Consider the following 12852-nt stretch of genomic DNA (forward strand, 5'->3'; position numbering starts at 1 on the left):
AATAGACATTAGATTGGACATGGGTTTCAGTTTTGGATTTTGCTAGGGACCAATACAGTTATCAACTTTTTTTGTGTAGAGATTTCTTTTTGAAAAGCCCTTCTTCAGTTTTTCCCAAGTACTGCAGAGAACAGTGTTAGATTCTGAAACCATTCAATTCTGTGGTAGTGTTGTAAGCTAATGACATAGCAGTTGCTTGAATGGTGTCACATTTTGATTTTTCAGCACTATCCCACGTCACAGGCTGTCTGACACGAGTGATAATTGAATAGTAGGAAAAGATAGCATTCCTACTACAGCATGAAATAAAAGTGGAATGTAATGATAGATGGGTAATGAACATGGGCAATAATAACTGAGTTGATGTGCACAGGAAATATTTTCCACAGTATTATATCACCCCAGATACTGTACAAATAAATGACACAAATAAATGGGTCAGAGTTGTCTCTGCTTTAAGTAAAATTAGTCAATAAATTGTCAGAAGATTGATATGTCTATATATCCAGGGTCTTTTTGTGATGGTACTCACTGGTACCAAGTACTAGCACTTTGAGGAGTTGGGGGCTTTCCTAAATCTTGATCCTTGTTTACTGGCCTGTGGACCTTCTGAAGGAAAGGAGAATTGGTGGAAATTGGCATGACCTTATGTATGAATACTGGCACTTTTTTAATACAAAAAAGCTTTGTATAGATGTTATATGTGAATTGGGGGCGGGGGGAACTAACTACTGCACAAGTGTAAGGGAAGGAAATGTTGCCACAGCTTTGGATCCAAAGAACCATAAACAGCACCCTGCTTGCAGAATTAATTTTTCCTGTCTCCTTCCATAGCAGTTCCCTACACCTCCTAAAAAGACAGTATGGAGAGTTGAGAAACATGTGGGGTGTGGCATGGAGGCCTACAGTGGGAAAGGAAGATTGAAATCACAAGGAATTGTTCATTAGTGTAGTATAGCCTACTGTGAACTACCCCGGACATAAATGCAGAGAAGCAGTACATAAACATTATAATAATAAATAATTACTTATGTTTGTTGTTCTAGAGGCTTACCATAGAAGTATACTTAATGAGATTTTTTTTAAGATAACCAGATGAGAGAGACTTAAGTGTTTTTTTGTATGAACAGTAGTAAAATTGGACACCTACTACGGTAGAGATATTACTGGCTGGCTGTGTAGAAATTGATGGTTCAATTAATTTTTGAGTTGTGGGAAAGCTAAACAAACAGTAGATTGAATTGGGGAGGTGATACTTTTCATTCAAACATCTTAAGAAAATATAAATTTGAAGCATCTTCAGCCAGTCATCTTTTAAACAATACCAAATAATGCTTATAAATGTGTGGTATAAAAATGTATGTTATTTTTCTACTTTGAATTGTGTAATCAGGGAATGGTGTTCTCCTGGGTACTGATGAATCTTTGTTATATTGTCTTCTCTGTTATTATCGTTACCCATGTGTCTAAAAGGCAGCAAACAATGTTTTCAGTATCGTGCAGGAAAACGAATCTACTCCCTACAGGCTGGTTGCATAAAGACACTAATTGCTTTTATTACTTTTAAAAAATAAGTTCAATTTTTCAAAGTCAGCAATGTTTTAATGTGTATAGAGCAAATATGTGGTTGAAAATACACAGTTATTTCAATGGTGCCTGTCTACCTTTCCATGGTAAACAGCTCTGTCTTTGGGGAAGATTTTGGAAATTCATAAAAAAAATATTACTGCATGAGTTGCTATTTTTTTCAGATCTCAGTTCTTTTTCCTTTAAGATGCCTTGTTGTTTCCCATGCCCCACCTGGATTTATTTTATTTATTTATTTATTTATTTATTTATTTATTTATTTATTTATTTATTTATGTCATTTATAGTCTGCCTTTCTCACTGAGTCTCAAGGCGGATTACATAGTGTGAGATTAGTACAATCAGTATCAAGGACATTTCCATACAGTGTCAAAGACATGTCCATAAACAATGGCATAGGATAAATAAATACAAGTTCATAAAGACATAGCATTAGCAAGGATCCAATACAGAGTTGAAGAAATGCTGAAACAGAACATAATCTCTTCTAGGACTGACATTAGACAATATGAAGCATAGGTAGTATATAAGAGTACATATTTAAAGCAACAGATAATATGTTAGGCAACATAGTGGTGAAGTCTCTGGTTCCTAACTCATTAACGAAGCATCTGAGACCCCTTCCCTACAATACCACCCTCCTATCTAAGTAAAAAGCCTTTGTGAATAGTTTGGTTTTGCATTGTTTGCAGAAAGCCAGGAGAGTGGGGGTCCTCCTGACCTCCTCAGGCAGGCCGTTACAAAGGGTAGGGGCCACTACAGAGAGAGCCTGTGTATGGGCTGCTGCTGATTTTGCCCATGTGTAGGCCGGCACCTACAAGAGACCCTGTTCAGACGAGTGAAGCTGCTGTGAAGGGATATAGGGAAGGTGGTGGTCCCATAGGTATGCTGGGCCAAGGCTGTTACGTCATATTTAATATTGTCTTTGTCACTTTATTCTACAGTAACACTCAAAGCTAAATAAGCTCCCAAAATAAAGCACTCTCAGCACTTGCCTATTTAAAACTTACTCTTCCTTAATCAATTAAAAACTATCCATAGTTAGAAGACAAATGTAATAAAATAATATTTATAAAATTGCTGCCTTAGTATCAGTATTCAAACCATAGATGCAGAGGAGTTAGCCGTGTTAGTCTGTGGTAGCAAAATCAAAAAGAGTCCAGTAGCACCTTTAAGACTAACCAATTTTATTGTAGCATAAGCTTTCGAGAATCAAGTTCTCTTCGTCAGATGCATCTGATGAAGAGAACTTGATTCTCGAAAGCTTATGCTACAATAAAATTGGTTAGTCTTAAAGGTGCTACTGGACTCTTTTTGAGTATTCAAACCAGTGGTTTAATTTCCCAGCATGCCTGCTTGTACATGTGCTGCCTACCTTTGAAAAATACAGCTAGCCATGATTATAATTTAAGTTTTTAAAAAAAATAGTAGCAAAAAATGCCATCCCATTCAGGCTTATCTTCCAATAAGAAAGCAAGTCTTTTCAGAATGTGAAATCTCAGTTCTCTGCTTTTGAAGTTTTTCTTTATTCTTCCTTTGCTGCAGCCCAATGATGATAATTACACAGAAGATTACAAGCTTGGCTTATGAAATTCATGATGGTAAGAGAGGTTTTTTTTAGCCGAATTGTTGTTTTAATGGGTCCTCTTCAAACTTGAAAAATTAAGACATGTGGCCATATTTATTTACATGTCTTTCTGCAGTTTTTGTGTACATATACTAACCTGTCTGAGTAGCATGTTATGTGGTGGCTAATTAAATGAAGAAAATAAATACATAGGAATGACAACCTGAGTTTTTTTAGGGATTTTTTTTTACCCATCCTAAATGTGATGCAGACCTTTCCAAGATAATGTTTAGTTTCAATGTATGTACTGAAGGATCTTTGGGCTATAGGGCGTGTAGTGCCAAAACTGAACCTCTCCTAGCACATGGAAGACTGGATTCAAAAGTACTTTTACACTGGTAGAATAGCACTTCCATTGCTGGGAGTGACTTTTCTCCCTCCCCCACTATATTGTTCCAGAGAGTCCCTTGACTCCCTAAAAGCAAGACTTGGGGTGGGGGGGCATTGTGGTCTGCAGCAGGAGGGGTGGGTGGGGAAGTCTCACTTGGGTGGAAAGCCTGCCATCTCCAAGGAATTCAGAGGATGAATACTGGTTTGGTTTTTCTAACTTGTTCTGTGCCTAGTCAAACAGTTGTTAACTTAAATTTTGTATGTGGCAGTTTGTGGAGGTATATGGAATATTTGTCAGTATGCGTCTGTCCATATCTGCAACTGACATTATGATGTTTCATCTCTTCTGAAAGACACACTTGTAAAGAAGCATATTTTGAGATTACAGGATGTCCCTGGTTCTTCAGTTGCAAAATAAACTGGGAGCTAATGGGTTCCACTTCATTATTTTCCTCATCCACAGGAATGTTTCGAAAGGATGAAGAACTGACTCCATCTCAGCGGTGCTTGGCTGTGAGGTAAGCTTTTGTTTACTGCACTGTGAACTGATGTCAGACAGGCTGCAGCATAGCAGAAGGAGACCAAGAAGTGCCTTCTGTTGCCTTGCTTTCACCTTCTTTGTGTTTTGCACTTTGTCTTGAAATGCATTCACAAGGTAGTGATGATTTTCTGTTGCCACTGCAAATACAGAGGCTTTACAGTGGCCATAGAGTTGCCACACGAATGTTCGTCCAGCACTTTCCTTTCCCCAGCTCACCTCCCACATGGCTGCCAATTCCCCTAGTGATACTGTAGTGCTTTTTGGGTTTAAAGAACATTAATTGACCAGTTGCTGAAACCTTGGTGGTGGAGAGTGCCCTCTAGTCATAGCTGACTTATGGCAACTCCTGATGGGGTTTTCATGGCAAGAGACTATCAGAGATGGTTTGCCATTGCTTGCCTCTGCAACCCTGGTCTTTGTTGGAGGTCTCCTATCCAAGTACTAACCAGGCCAACCCTGCTTAGCTTCTGAGATCTGGCGAGATCAGGCTTATCTGGGCTATCCAGATCAGGGTGCTGTAGCCTTAATCTACAGAAATATGTTAATTATCAGATATAACCTATAGCAATAGGTCAATTGCACTCCATAATTGACATATCTCATCTCTATAGCATATAAAACAGCATAGTTTTGCCATGTGGTGCCCATGGACACCATAGCATCACCAATACATCCTCCTGGTGCCCACCAAACTTTTCAGAAAGTGGGTGGGGCCATTGTAAATCAGGGCTTGTCACTGGCTGCTTGTATTCAGATGAAAGGGTTTTCCATGGCTGCATTGTAAGCCCCTAGTGGGCGTAAGGCTTCTTGAATGTTGGCTGTATTATCTCTCTCTCCAGCTATATAGATAAAAATGCAGATCTTATCTCTTTGGTTTTTTTTCTTGATTTCAGTTAGATTATCATCACTGAACAATATTAATACTAGTCTTATAGTAGGTTTCTCTTTAAAAGCATCAGTAAAAACTCACCAGTTGCTTGTCTTTGAATTACAGACGCATGCCAAGTCTACTGGAGTATTTAAGTTACAACTGTAATTTCATGGGTATCCTGGCAGGCCCGTTATGCTCTTATAAAGACTATATTACTTTCATTGAAGGCAGATCATACCAACTGACACAGTCTGAAGCAAATGGAAAAGAAGAGATAAAATATGAACAAACAGACCCCTCTCCAAATGTAAGATCTATGACTTTTGCAGTGTTGCTAATTCTTATATTGTCTGTCATTGCATGAGAAGCTTGGTTTGTGTGACTTGTTCTACAGGCATAGTTCTCAAATTCTGTGTAGACCATGAATGGTGGTATCCATGAATGATGCAGCTGTTTTTTCAAAAAAGAAAACAGTACTTCTGTTTACAAGTAGATATTCTCCAAGGATGCTCATTCTATTGTTTTGGCTTTGTGAACTAATACTTAATAGCTTGAAAGCAGTTTCATATAGTAAAATACCCACCTTCTTTTGGAGCTTGCAGGATAAATGAGTTGAACAAAAATGAATGGAATTACCGAATACCATTTATTGCCTAAAGGAATATTACATTGTGGTTTTGAATCCAGTCAACCATGAGTGAAGTAATATCTGTGTAATGGCTCTTTTCAGCGCCCCTCCCCCCAGTTGCAGCAATTTACACATGCTAAAAGCTGTATGTACTTTCTCTTACATTTCATTCAACCTCTCTTCTCCCTAATTGATACTGAGCCTGCGTCGAATGCTTGATTCGCTTTTGTACTGCTCAGATAAACCCCCTTATCCTCTGGCCACATTTCCTTCCTTGTGCATGCACACTGTTCTCAGCTGTTGTTTTGTGTCCCTGGATTCCTCTAGCTCATTGTTTCCTATTTTAGCTTCTTAAAAATAATGCAGGGCTGTCTTTCTCCCTCAGTCCATACTTTTGATGTGTATTTAAGGGTCCCATTAGCAGAGACCCATTCTAGAGCTCCCATATCTCTGAGGCCATACAGAATGCTTGTCAGCCTAAACTCTTTCATTCGCAAAAACTATAAGCTGTTCACCCAATATTCCACCCCCTTGAATATTAAACCCTTCCAGAGACTCCTGTTCAATGCTCCTATAAAACAGGAGTCAAAGAACCCCAACATTAACAGAGAAACCAACCTTGTATTGTCACTACCACATAGATGGGCAGAGTATTAATACTGAAAATCCAGGCACAAACTCATAAAAACTTGAAGGAAATTACTATAGAAGGAATCCAAATAGTCATAGTAATTACAGATTTTTTTTAAAAAATCTAAGAACGGCCAAAAAAAACCCCTTATAAAATATGCAGGCGTAAATCTGGGAAGAGTTCTTGGCATACATGCATTGCAGGTTCTTCCTTTGTTCAAGGCTTAGTTCAAAGATAGTTTCTTCAGACATAGAAGGGGAAAGTTCAGCCCTGTTGGGTACTTACTCCCCCCTCCCCCCTTGTTCTAACTCAAGAGGCGGGCTCTTCCTGTTCAGCAGAGTAAAATGTTCTTTACTCAATGAGGAATTACCCAAATAGTCAGATGTAGAACATGTGAACAAGGTGTTGACACTAGACATGGGCATGAATCGGGGGGGGGAGGAAGAACCACGTGATTCGTGGTTCATTGTGTTCCATGAACCACGAACTTCCATGAACTTTCCCTGGTTCACGAATCGGTTTGTGGTTCATGGCATTTCAGATGCCCGGTGCTGGCTTCAGCCAATCGGCTGAAGCCAGCGTGGGATGTTTGAAACAGACAGCCCCCTTCTCCTGCTGCTTGTGGGCAGCAGGAGAACGGGGCTGTCGGTTTCACACACCCCATGTGGGAATTAATGGATCAGTGGTGCCAGCCTGTCTGGCTTCACAAACTGCTAATGACGCTCATGAACCGGGCAAAAAAGTCGTGGACCGACGAACCGCGTTTTCACAAATTGGACTGGTTCATGCATTTTTTTAATTCATATTATGATTCGTGCCTCCCTCTAGTTGACACCTGCTGGAAGATTACCTTTAAGTAAACCACCTGTGGAAAAATTGAGTCATTACTCTTGTAAGAGACTGATTATCAGCCATTTTACAACTAGGATTAATCTGGTAGGAAAGGGAAGATTCTACCAGCAGACCTTTTAACAATAATACAGTTAGTGTATCTCAGAAACTGCCAGCTTCTGCTGTGTGTGAGAGACAGGAGAATTTCCACATTTGTCTATAAAATAAAGGCAGGTTTAAAGTTGAAAAGGGATGGATGAAAAGCTTAGGCTTTCTAGAATCTAGCCAAGTAGGATTTTGAACATCTTGACCAAAACTGAAAAAGAGTAACCAATAAAGATGAGGGTTTGTGACACACATCCCTGCCCCTCCCCTTAGACCCTTTTAGTGCATCTATATGTGAGATGCATATTTCATTAATGGGGAAGTGATGGTAATTATAGTGCAGTCTACATGATGCTTTATGTAAGCAGAGAGATCCTCTGACTTTGCCTCCTTTCATTCACAAGCCCTTCCATGATGGCATGCCATGTGTTTAGCTTCAGTTTCAAAGCAAGCAACTGTGTATTAAAAACAGTTCTGTATACCCACATCTTTGTTCTCTCGCTGTCAGACATTGCTGTGAGATGTAGTATGAACCACACTGCAAAATAATAACGTGTGCACTTTTGCTCAAAATATTATTGCCTGGATTTTTAAAAATAGCATGCAGTGTTATAGCTGGCTTTCAGAGTTAGCTAAGGTTTTTATTTCAGCTTTGTAGTATTCACTCCCCCCACCCCCACAACATCTGAAGGATTTTATTTTCATGTTAAGAAGACTACTGATTATGTCAACCTGGACAGATGTGTCATTTCCATTTTTATTGGTTAGTGACTCTCCCCCAGTTAATAGATCTTGATGGATTGGGACTTGAAAACAGATAGTCTTGCTCTGCTTGAATATTAATTTAGCATCAAGCATGAGAATGTGTACATATATGAATTTAGTTCAAGATATCTGCTCTCAGCCAGACTTATTGAATAGCAGTGACCATTTAACAGGATGCTACCATATATTTGCTGTAGAACTTCTGCAGGAAATAGGGGTTAAGACTCTTGCTTTGCTGACAACTGCTAAGTAGCCTTCCCCCAACAAATGTACCTTCCTCGAAGGGAAGAGTCGTTTAACTTGGAGGAAGGCTGCCTAAGCTGAAGGAAGTCTTCAGACTTTGCTCATTAGAGTGGGAGTGTAGGGGTAGGTCCACCCCACTGATAGTAGCATTCCCACACCTTATTTCTCTCTTTCCCCCAGGAATTCAAAATGCGTTACATGACATTGTGCTGTGCATTTCTTTGTCCGCTCAAGCTACAGCCAAAGATGTGTGGCAACATGTTTCGTGTTTTGCATGACTCACCATAACAGGGGAAAAGAGATGACATGGGGCTATTCTTTTTGGCAGGAGCAGCACATCAGCCCTAACATACATATTGTCTTGGCCTGGCTTTCTTGCCTGCTGCTGAAGCATGTCTTATATCAGCAAAACATGGCATAATGAGTCCCCCCCCCCCACCCACATACACTGATGTGGGTAGGAATGTAATTATTTTTTTAAAAGCATGTGATCAGTGTACATCTTGGAAAGTATCAAGCAGTGGAACACCCCCCCCCCCCCCGCTTTTTATGATATTTTAGTACTATCAGGTGATTCAAAACATTTATATGGGCTTATGTAGTTGAAAAAAGGTGGTGTTTTACTGTATAAACTTGCTAGAAAGGGTCTGAAAAGTACAAGGCCAATGTGAGGATCTATAGAGAACCCACCTTCAAAATATCAAGTAATAACTTATTACAGGTAGGTTTCCTTTATTTGTATTGCTCCATATGCTTGTCATTTTATGTTGTTGCATTCAGCTTTTTGGCGTTACTGTTAAGAGGATGTGTGTATGATCTTGATATTCTACAGTTCCCAACTGGTGTTAAGAAAAATCTAGCTGCATTTTTAAAACACCAGTGAGTTTTGCGTGCTTTGGGGGAAATAATATGCATTGTGTAACTCTTCTTGCATTTGCTATATCAAGTTGCCACTACTTCAATTTGCTTTTTTACATAAAGAATCACTGTTCAGAGTTTGTCCTCTTGCTGAAATGCTTGTCATTTTTTTTTGCTGGATTCTCAAAGATTTTGTTCAATAAGTGAATGCATCATTAGATTAAGTTTAACTTTCGCAAGAAAGGAGGATCAGCAGATGTGAAGCTGTAGATGAAAGAACTCTGTTCTGCCTAATCTAATAAGCTTCCTTTCTTGTTTAAATTTCATTTCTGTAACATAAAATTAATGACAGCCCCTTCTCCTTCTGTTAACTTTGTTAGGCGCATGATGGTGAGCTTAATGTAGCAGTTTCTGCTGTGTTAATTGCATGTTAACTGAATATAGTCAACATTTCTTAAGTGATTTCTTTCATATCTCCCTCCTATTATGCCTTTTTACAAGCTATCATTTGTTGGGGCTCAAAGTGGTGTCAACTGTCTGAAATAAATGTCTATCTTCGTAAGTTTCTTTTTCTTATAGCTATTAGCTACCCTTTAAATCCCTGTGTTCTTGTAGAACAAATCCCCTTTTGCTTCTGGCTTCTCCTTAGGAATATTTTTAGATGCTGAACCCCTTGTTAATTGCCTGCAGTGTGTGCATAACTCAATGTGCGGCAATCCCAAATGCCACAAGCAGTCAAAAAGCTTCACTGAGCTAATTACAATTTGTGAAGCTGCCAGGAACGCATCAAACTGAACTCCTTCCAACAGGTATCTTAAAATAAAGTTGTCATCACGTAGGGCCTGATCTACTGAGATCAGTCAGTGTCTTTCTGTTGATTTTGGGCAAGAATTGAATTTAGGTATCAGATAATGATTTCCTAAGCAAAACTCAGTGAACTCTGTGTCACCTTTCAGTGTACAAAATATTTATTCTTCAGCAGCTTACAGTTATGCATTGGCAATATAGCATAGCTTGTGTAATATAATTGTTGAGAAAATGAGCTGAGAAGTCCTCAGCCATGAATTCACTGAGAGGGCTTAGGGTGAGATCTCTCAGCCTTAGATCTTAATTTGTTACTATATTTGTTCAGCACATTTCAATCCAGCCCTGTCTGTCAATGAGGGCACCCAAAGCACAATTAAAAACAAGGACAATAAATGTGTGTGTGGGGTGTGTGTGTGTGTTAAAAGCATTAACTATAGACCAGAAAATGGGGGCTGTGCTGAGCCCAACTGAGTCTTGTTTGTGGCACTGCTGGAGAACTGGAGGGGGAGGGGGAAAGGTTGGTAGAAGTCCTCATCTCAGCCTATTAGGCCAATGTCATCAATCCAAGATTGTGGATTAATAATGTGTGCGAAGTACTTTGTATATTATTCTTCCTCATCTTAAACTTATCACTATGTGCCCTGTACCATAATGACTTAACAGAGAAAAATGTTAACTGTGGTGTCATACCTTTTGCTGAACATTGCAGTTCTTGGTATAAAACTTCTGACTGAGAAAGCCTTAAAGAAGAGGCGGGGGGGTACAAGTACTGAAGTTAAAATCATAATTCAAATATTGGAGGAAACAAATAGGTGAAATAAGTGTATCCACTTCCTTGCGTGGCTTAATGATGTTTTAGATGGTGAGTTGGTTAGTCTATAGTTTCGTTCTGAGATCCCTAGAAAGCAATCCTAAATAGGTCTACTCAGAGTCCTATTCAGGTCTGTTAAATGAGGTGTAACTGTCAGGAAAACATTGGAGGATTGCGTTGTAGTTAATTTTTTTTTTACTTCACTGCTATGATACCACAGCACTATAATATTTTTATGGGTAACACCTTTGGCATGCAAGCACTGTCTTCTTAACCCTGAAGTGCCAGAGTTGATAACGTTTCCTCCCATGATAAACAATTTTTGAGATGTGGGGCTCCAGTTCACTACTGCTGTTTTGGTTTTCTGTATTGTATCCCTTCTCGGTAATTGTCAGTCATTTATTTTTATTCCACATTTAATATTATAAAGCTATGTTGTACTCTTTCTTGATTCAACTCCTATTTGTGAATGATTCGTTAGAGATGTCCCGAAGTAGAGTATTGTCATATTTGGGCTCAAGGCTACTTCTTTCTGTCAGTCAGAGAAGTCCCTGGCAGCACTCCATGAGGATCCCTAAGATCAAATATGCAATCTGAGTTCTCAGTAGGAAAGAAACAAAGACCCATATTGCCACAATCATGTCTGAAACGTGATACTTTCCTCTTCCTCTAGATATTGCATTTGGAATGCAAATAAAGGCTTTAAAAAATAAATTAACCTTCAGGCTGCTAAAAACTTCTGCTGTCTAGTAACTAAAATTCGTAGCTGATGTTTGAGAAGACTGGCCATAAAAGGGATTTCATATCAAGAGAAGCCATTAAACTGTAAAATGTTGGATTGTATATTAATGCAGGCATAATTCGAAGGACAGGATCTAGTAGTGTGCTTTTAAATACATCTGTCAGTGCTAAAAAATTATAAGAGAAGTTGTCTCCCTCTCCTATAATAATTCCTGCTTCATCTAATTAAATTAAAAAGAATACATTTCATGTATGTGCATTACTCAGCTAATGTAATATTATACTGAGTTTTGTTTAGCTCTATTGTTTAAGTTGCTCCTTGCATTCATCGTCATGCCTCTTCAAGCCTGTTCAGTGTAATTGTTAGAACAGTATCATTTTCACCTTCCCCAGCCTGGTGTAAGAACAGATTAGTTTGAATAGTTAGCATTGGTTACCCTCCCTCTGGCTTAATTACATTTCAGCAAACACCAATCTCCTTAGATAGTATGTAATTGGACTGTTTGGCAATAGCATAGTATATGCTGGTTATTGTTTCAGCACAATGCTTTAGTGCCAAATTAGGCCTTGGATTATGTTCTTTTGTGAGGTTTCTTAATGGAAAAATACTAAAGAACATAAGAAAAGCCCTGCTGGGTTCAGACCAGTGGCCCATCTAGTCCAGCATTCTGTCTCACACAGTGGCCAACTATTTCCTCTTGCGGGATTAGAACAGATAGGGTTGCCAGGCCCCCTCAATCTCCCAGCGGGAGATTGGGGCCTGGCTCTTACCGGGGGGGGTGCTCCTGCAAGCGTGATGATGTCACTTCTGTGAAGTGACATCATCACGCAGCCCCTGGATTGCGCCGTTGGGGGCTGCTGCGGAGTGCAGGAACACTCCTGCACTTCGCAGCAGCCCAAAACAGGCCCAATCTGCACCAAAACGGGCGTGGATCGGGCCTGTTTTGACGTGGATCGGAGGAGCATTCCAGTGCTCCACAGGGGTCCACAAAGGGCCCAATCCGCGCCAAAACGGGCCCGATCCGCGCCCTTTTTGGCGTGGATTGAGCCCATCGGATCGGGTCCATTGTGGGCCCCTGCGGAGCACAGGAATGCTCCCGTGCTCCACAGGGGCCCCGATCCAGGCCAAAACAGGCCTGATCCTGGTGGCTGCTGTGCACGGGGGCACGCATTACCGCAGGGGGGTGCGCATGGAAGGTGCACGCCCCCCCGCTGGCCAGGTAAGTAGGGGCGGGGGTGGGAGAGTGGGGACGGGGAATCCCCTGCCCCACCGGGGGTCTGGCAGCCCTAAGAACAGGTCATAGAGGCTGAAGTCTTCCCCTGGTGTAGCTTCCTGGTACTGGTGTTCAGAAGGCTATGGCCTACATCCTCCAGCAGTGAAGCCAACTTCAATCACTCATTGTGTAAAGAAGTATTTCCTTTAATTTGTACAGAATCTACAGCCCATCAACTTCATTGGATGCCCAGGAGTTCTAG

At 40.3% G+C, this 12852-nt stretch overlaps 1 protein-coding gene across 1 annotated transcript in view; it reads left to right on the forward strand.

Moving 5' to 3' along the window:
* MBOAT2 (membrane bound O-acyltransferase domain containing 2) overlaps positions 1 to 12852 on the forward strand; it is a 105592-nt gene that overhangs the window by 72140 nt on the left and 20600 nt on the right. Inside the window, exons 5-7 of the mRNA XM_054978934.1 lie at positions 3133 to 3188; positions 4008 to 4062; positions 5080 to 5263. Coding sequence (XP_054834909.1) covers positions 3133 to 3188; positions 4008 to 4062; positions 5080 to 5263 — 295 coding nt within the window. The remainder of the gene's footprint in view (positions 1 to 3132; positions 3189 to 4007; positions 4063 to 5079; positions 5264 to 12852) is intronic.

This window comes from Eublepharis macularius, chromosome 1 (genome assembly GCF_028583425.1).
Source record: "Eublepharis macularius isolate TG4126 chromosome 1, MPM_Emac_v1.0, whole genome shotgun sequence".
Taxonomy (NCBI): domain Eukaryota; kingdom Metazoa; phylum Chordata; class Lepidosauria; order Squamata; family Eublepharidae; genus Eublepharis; species Eublepharis macularius.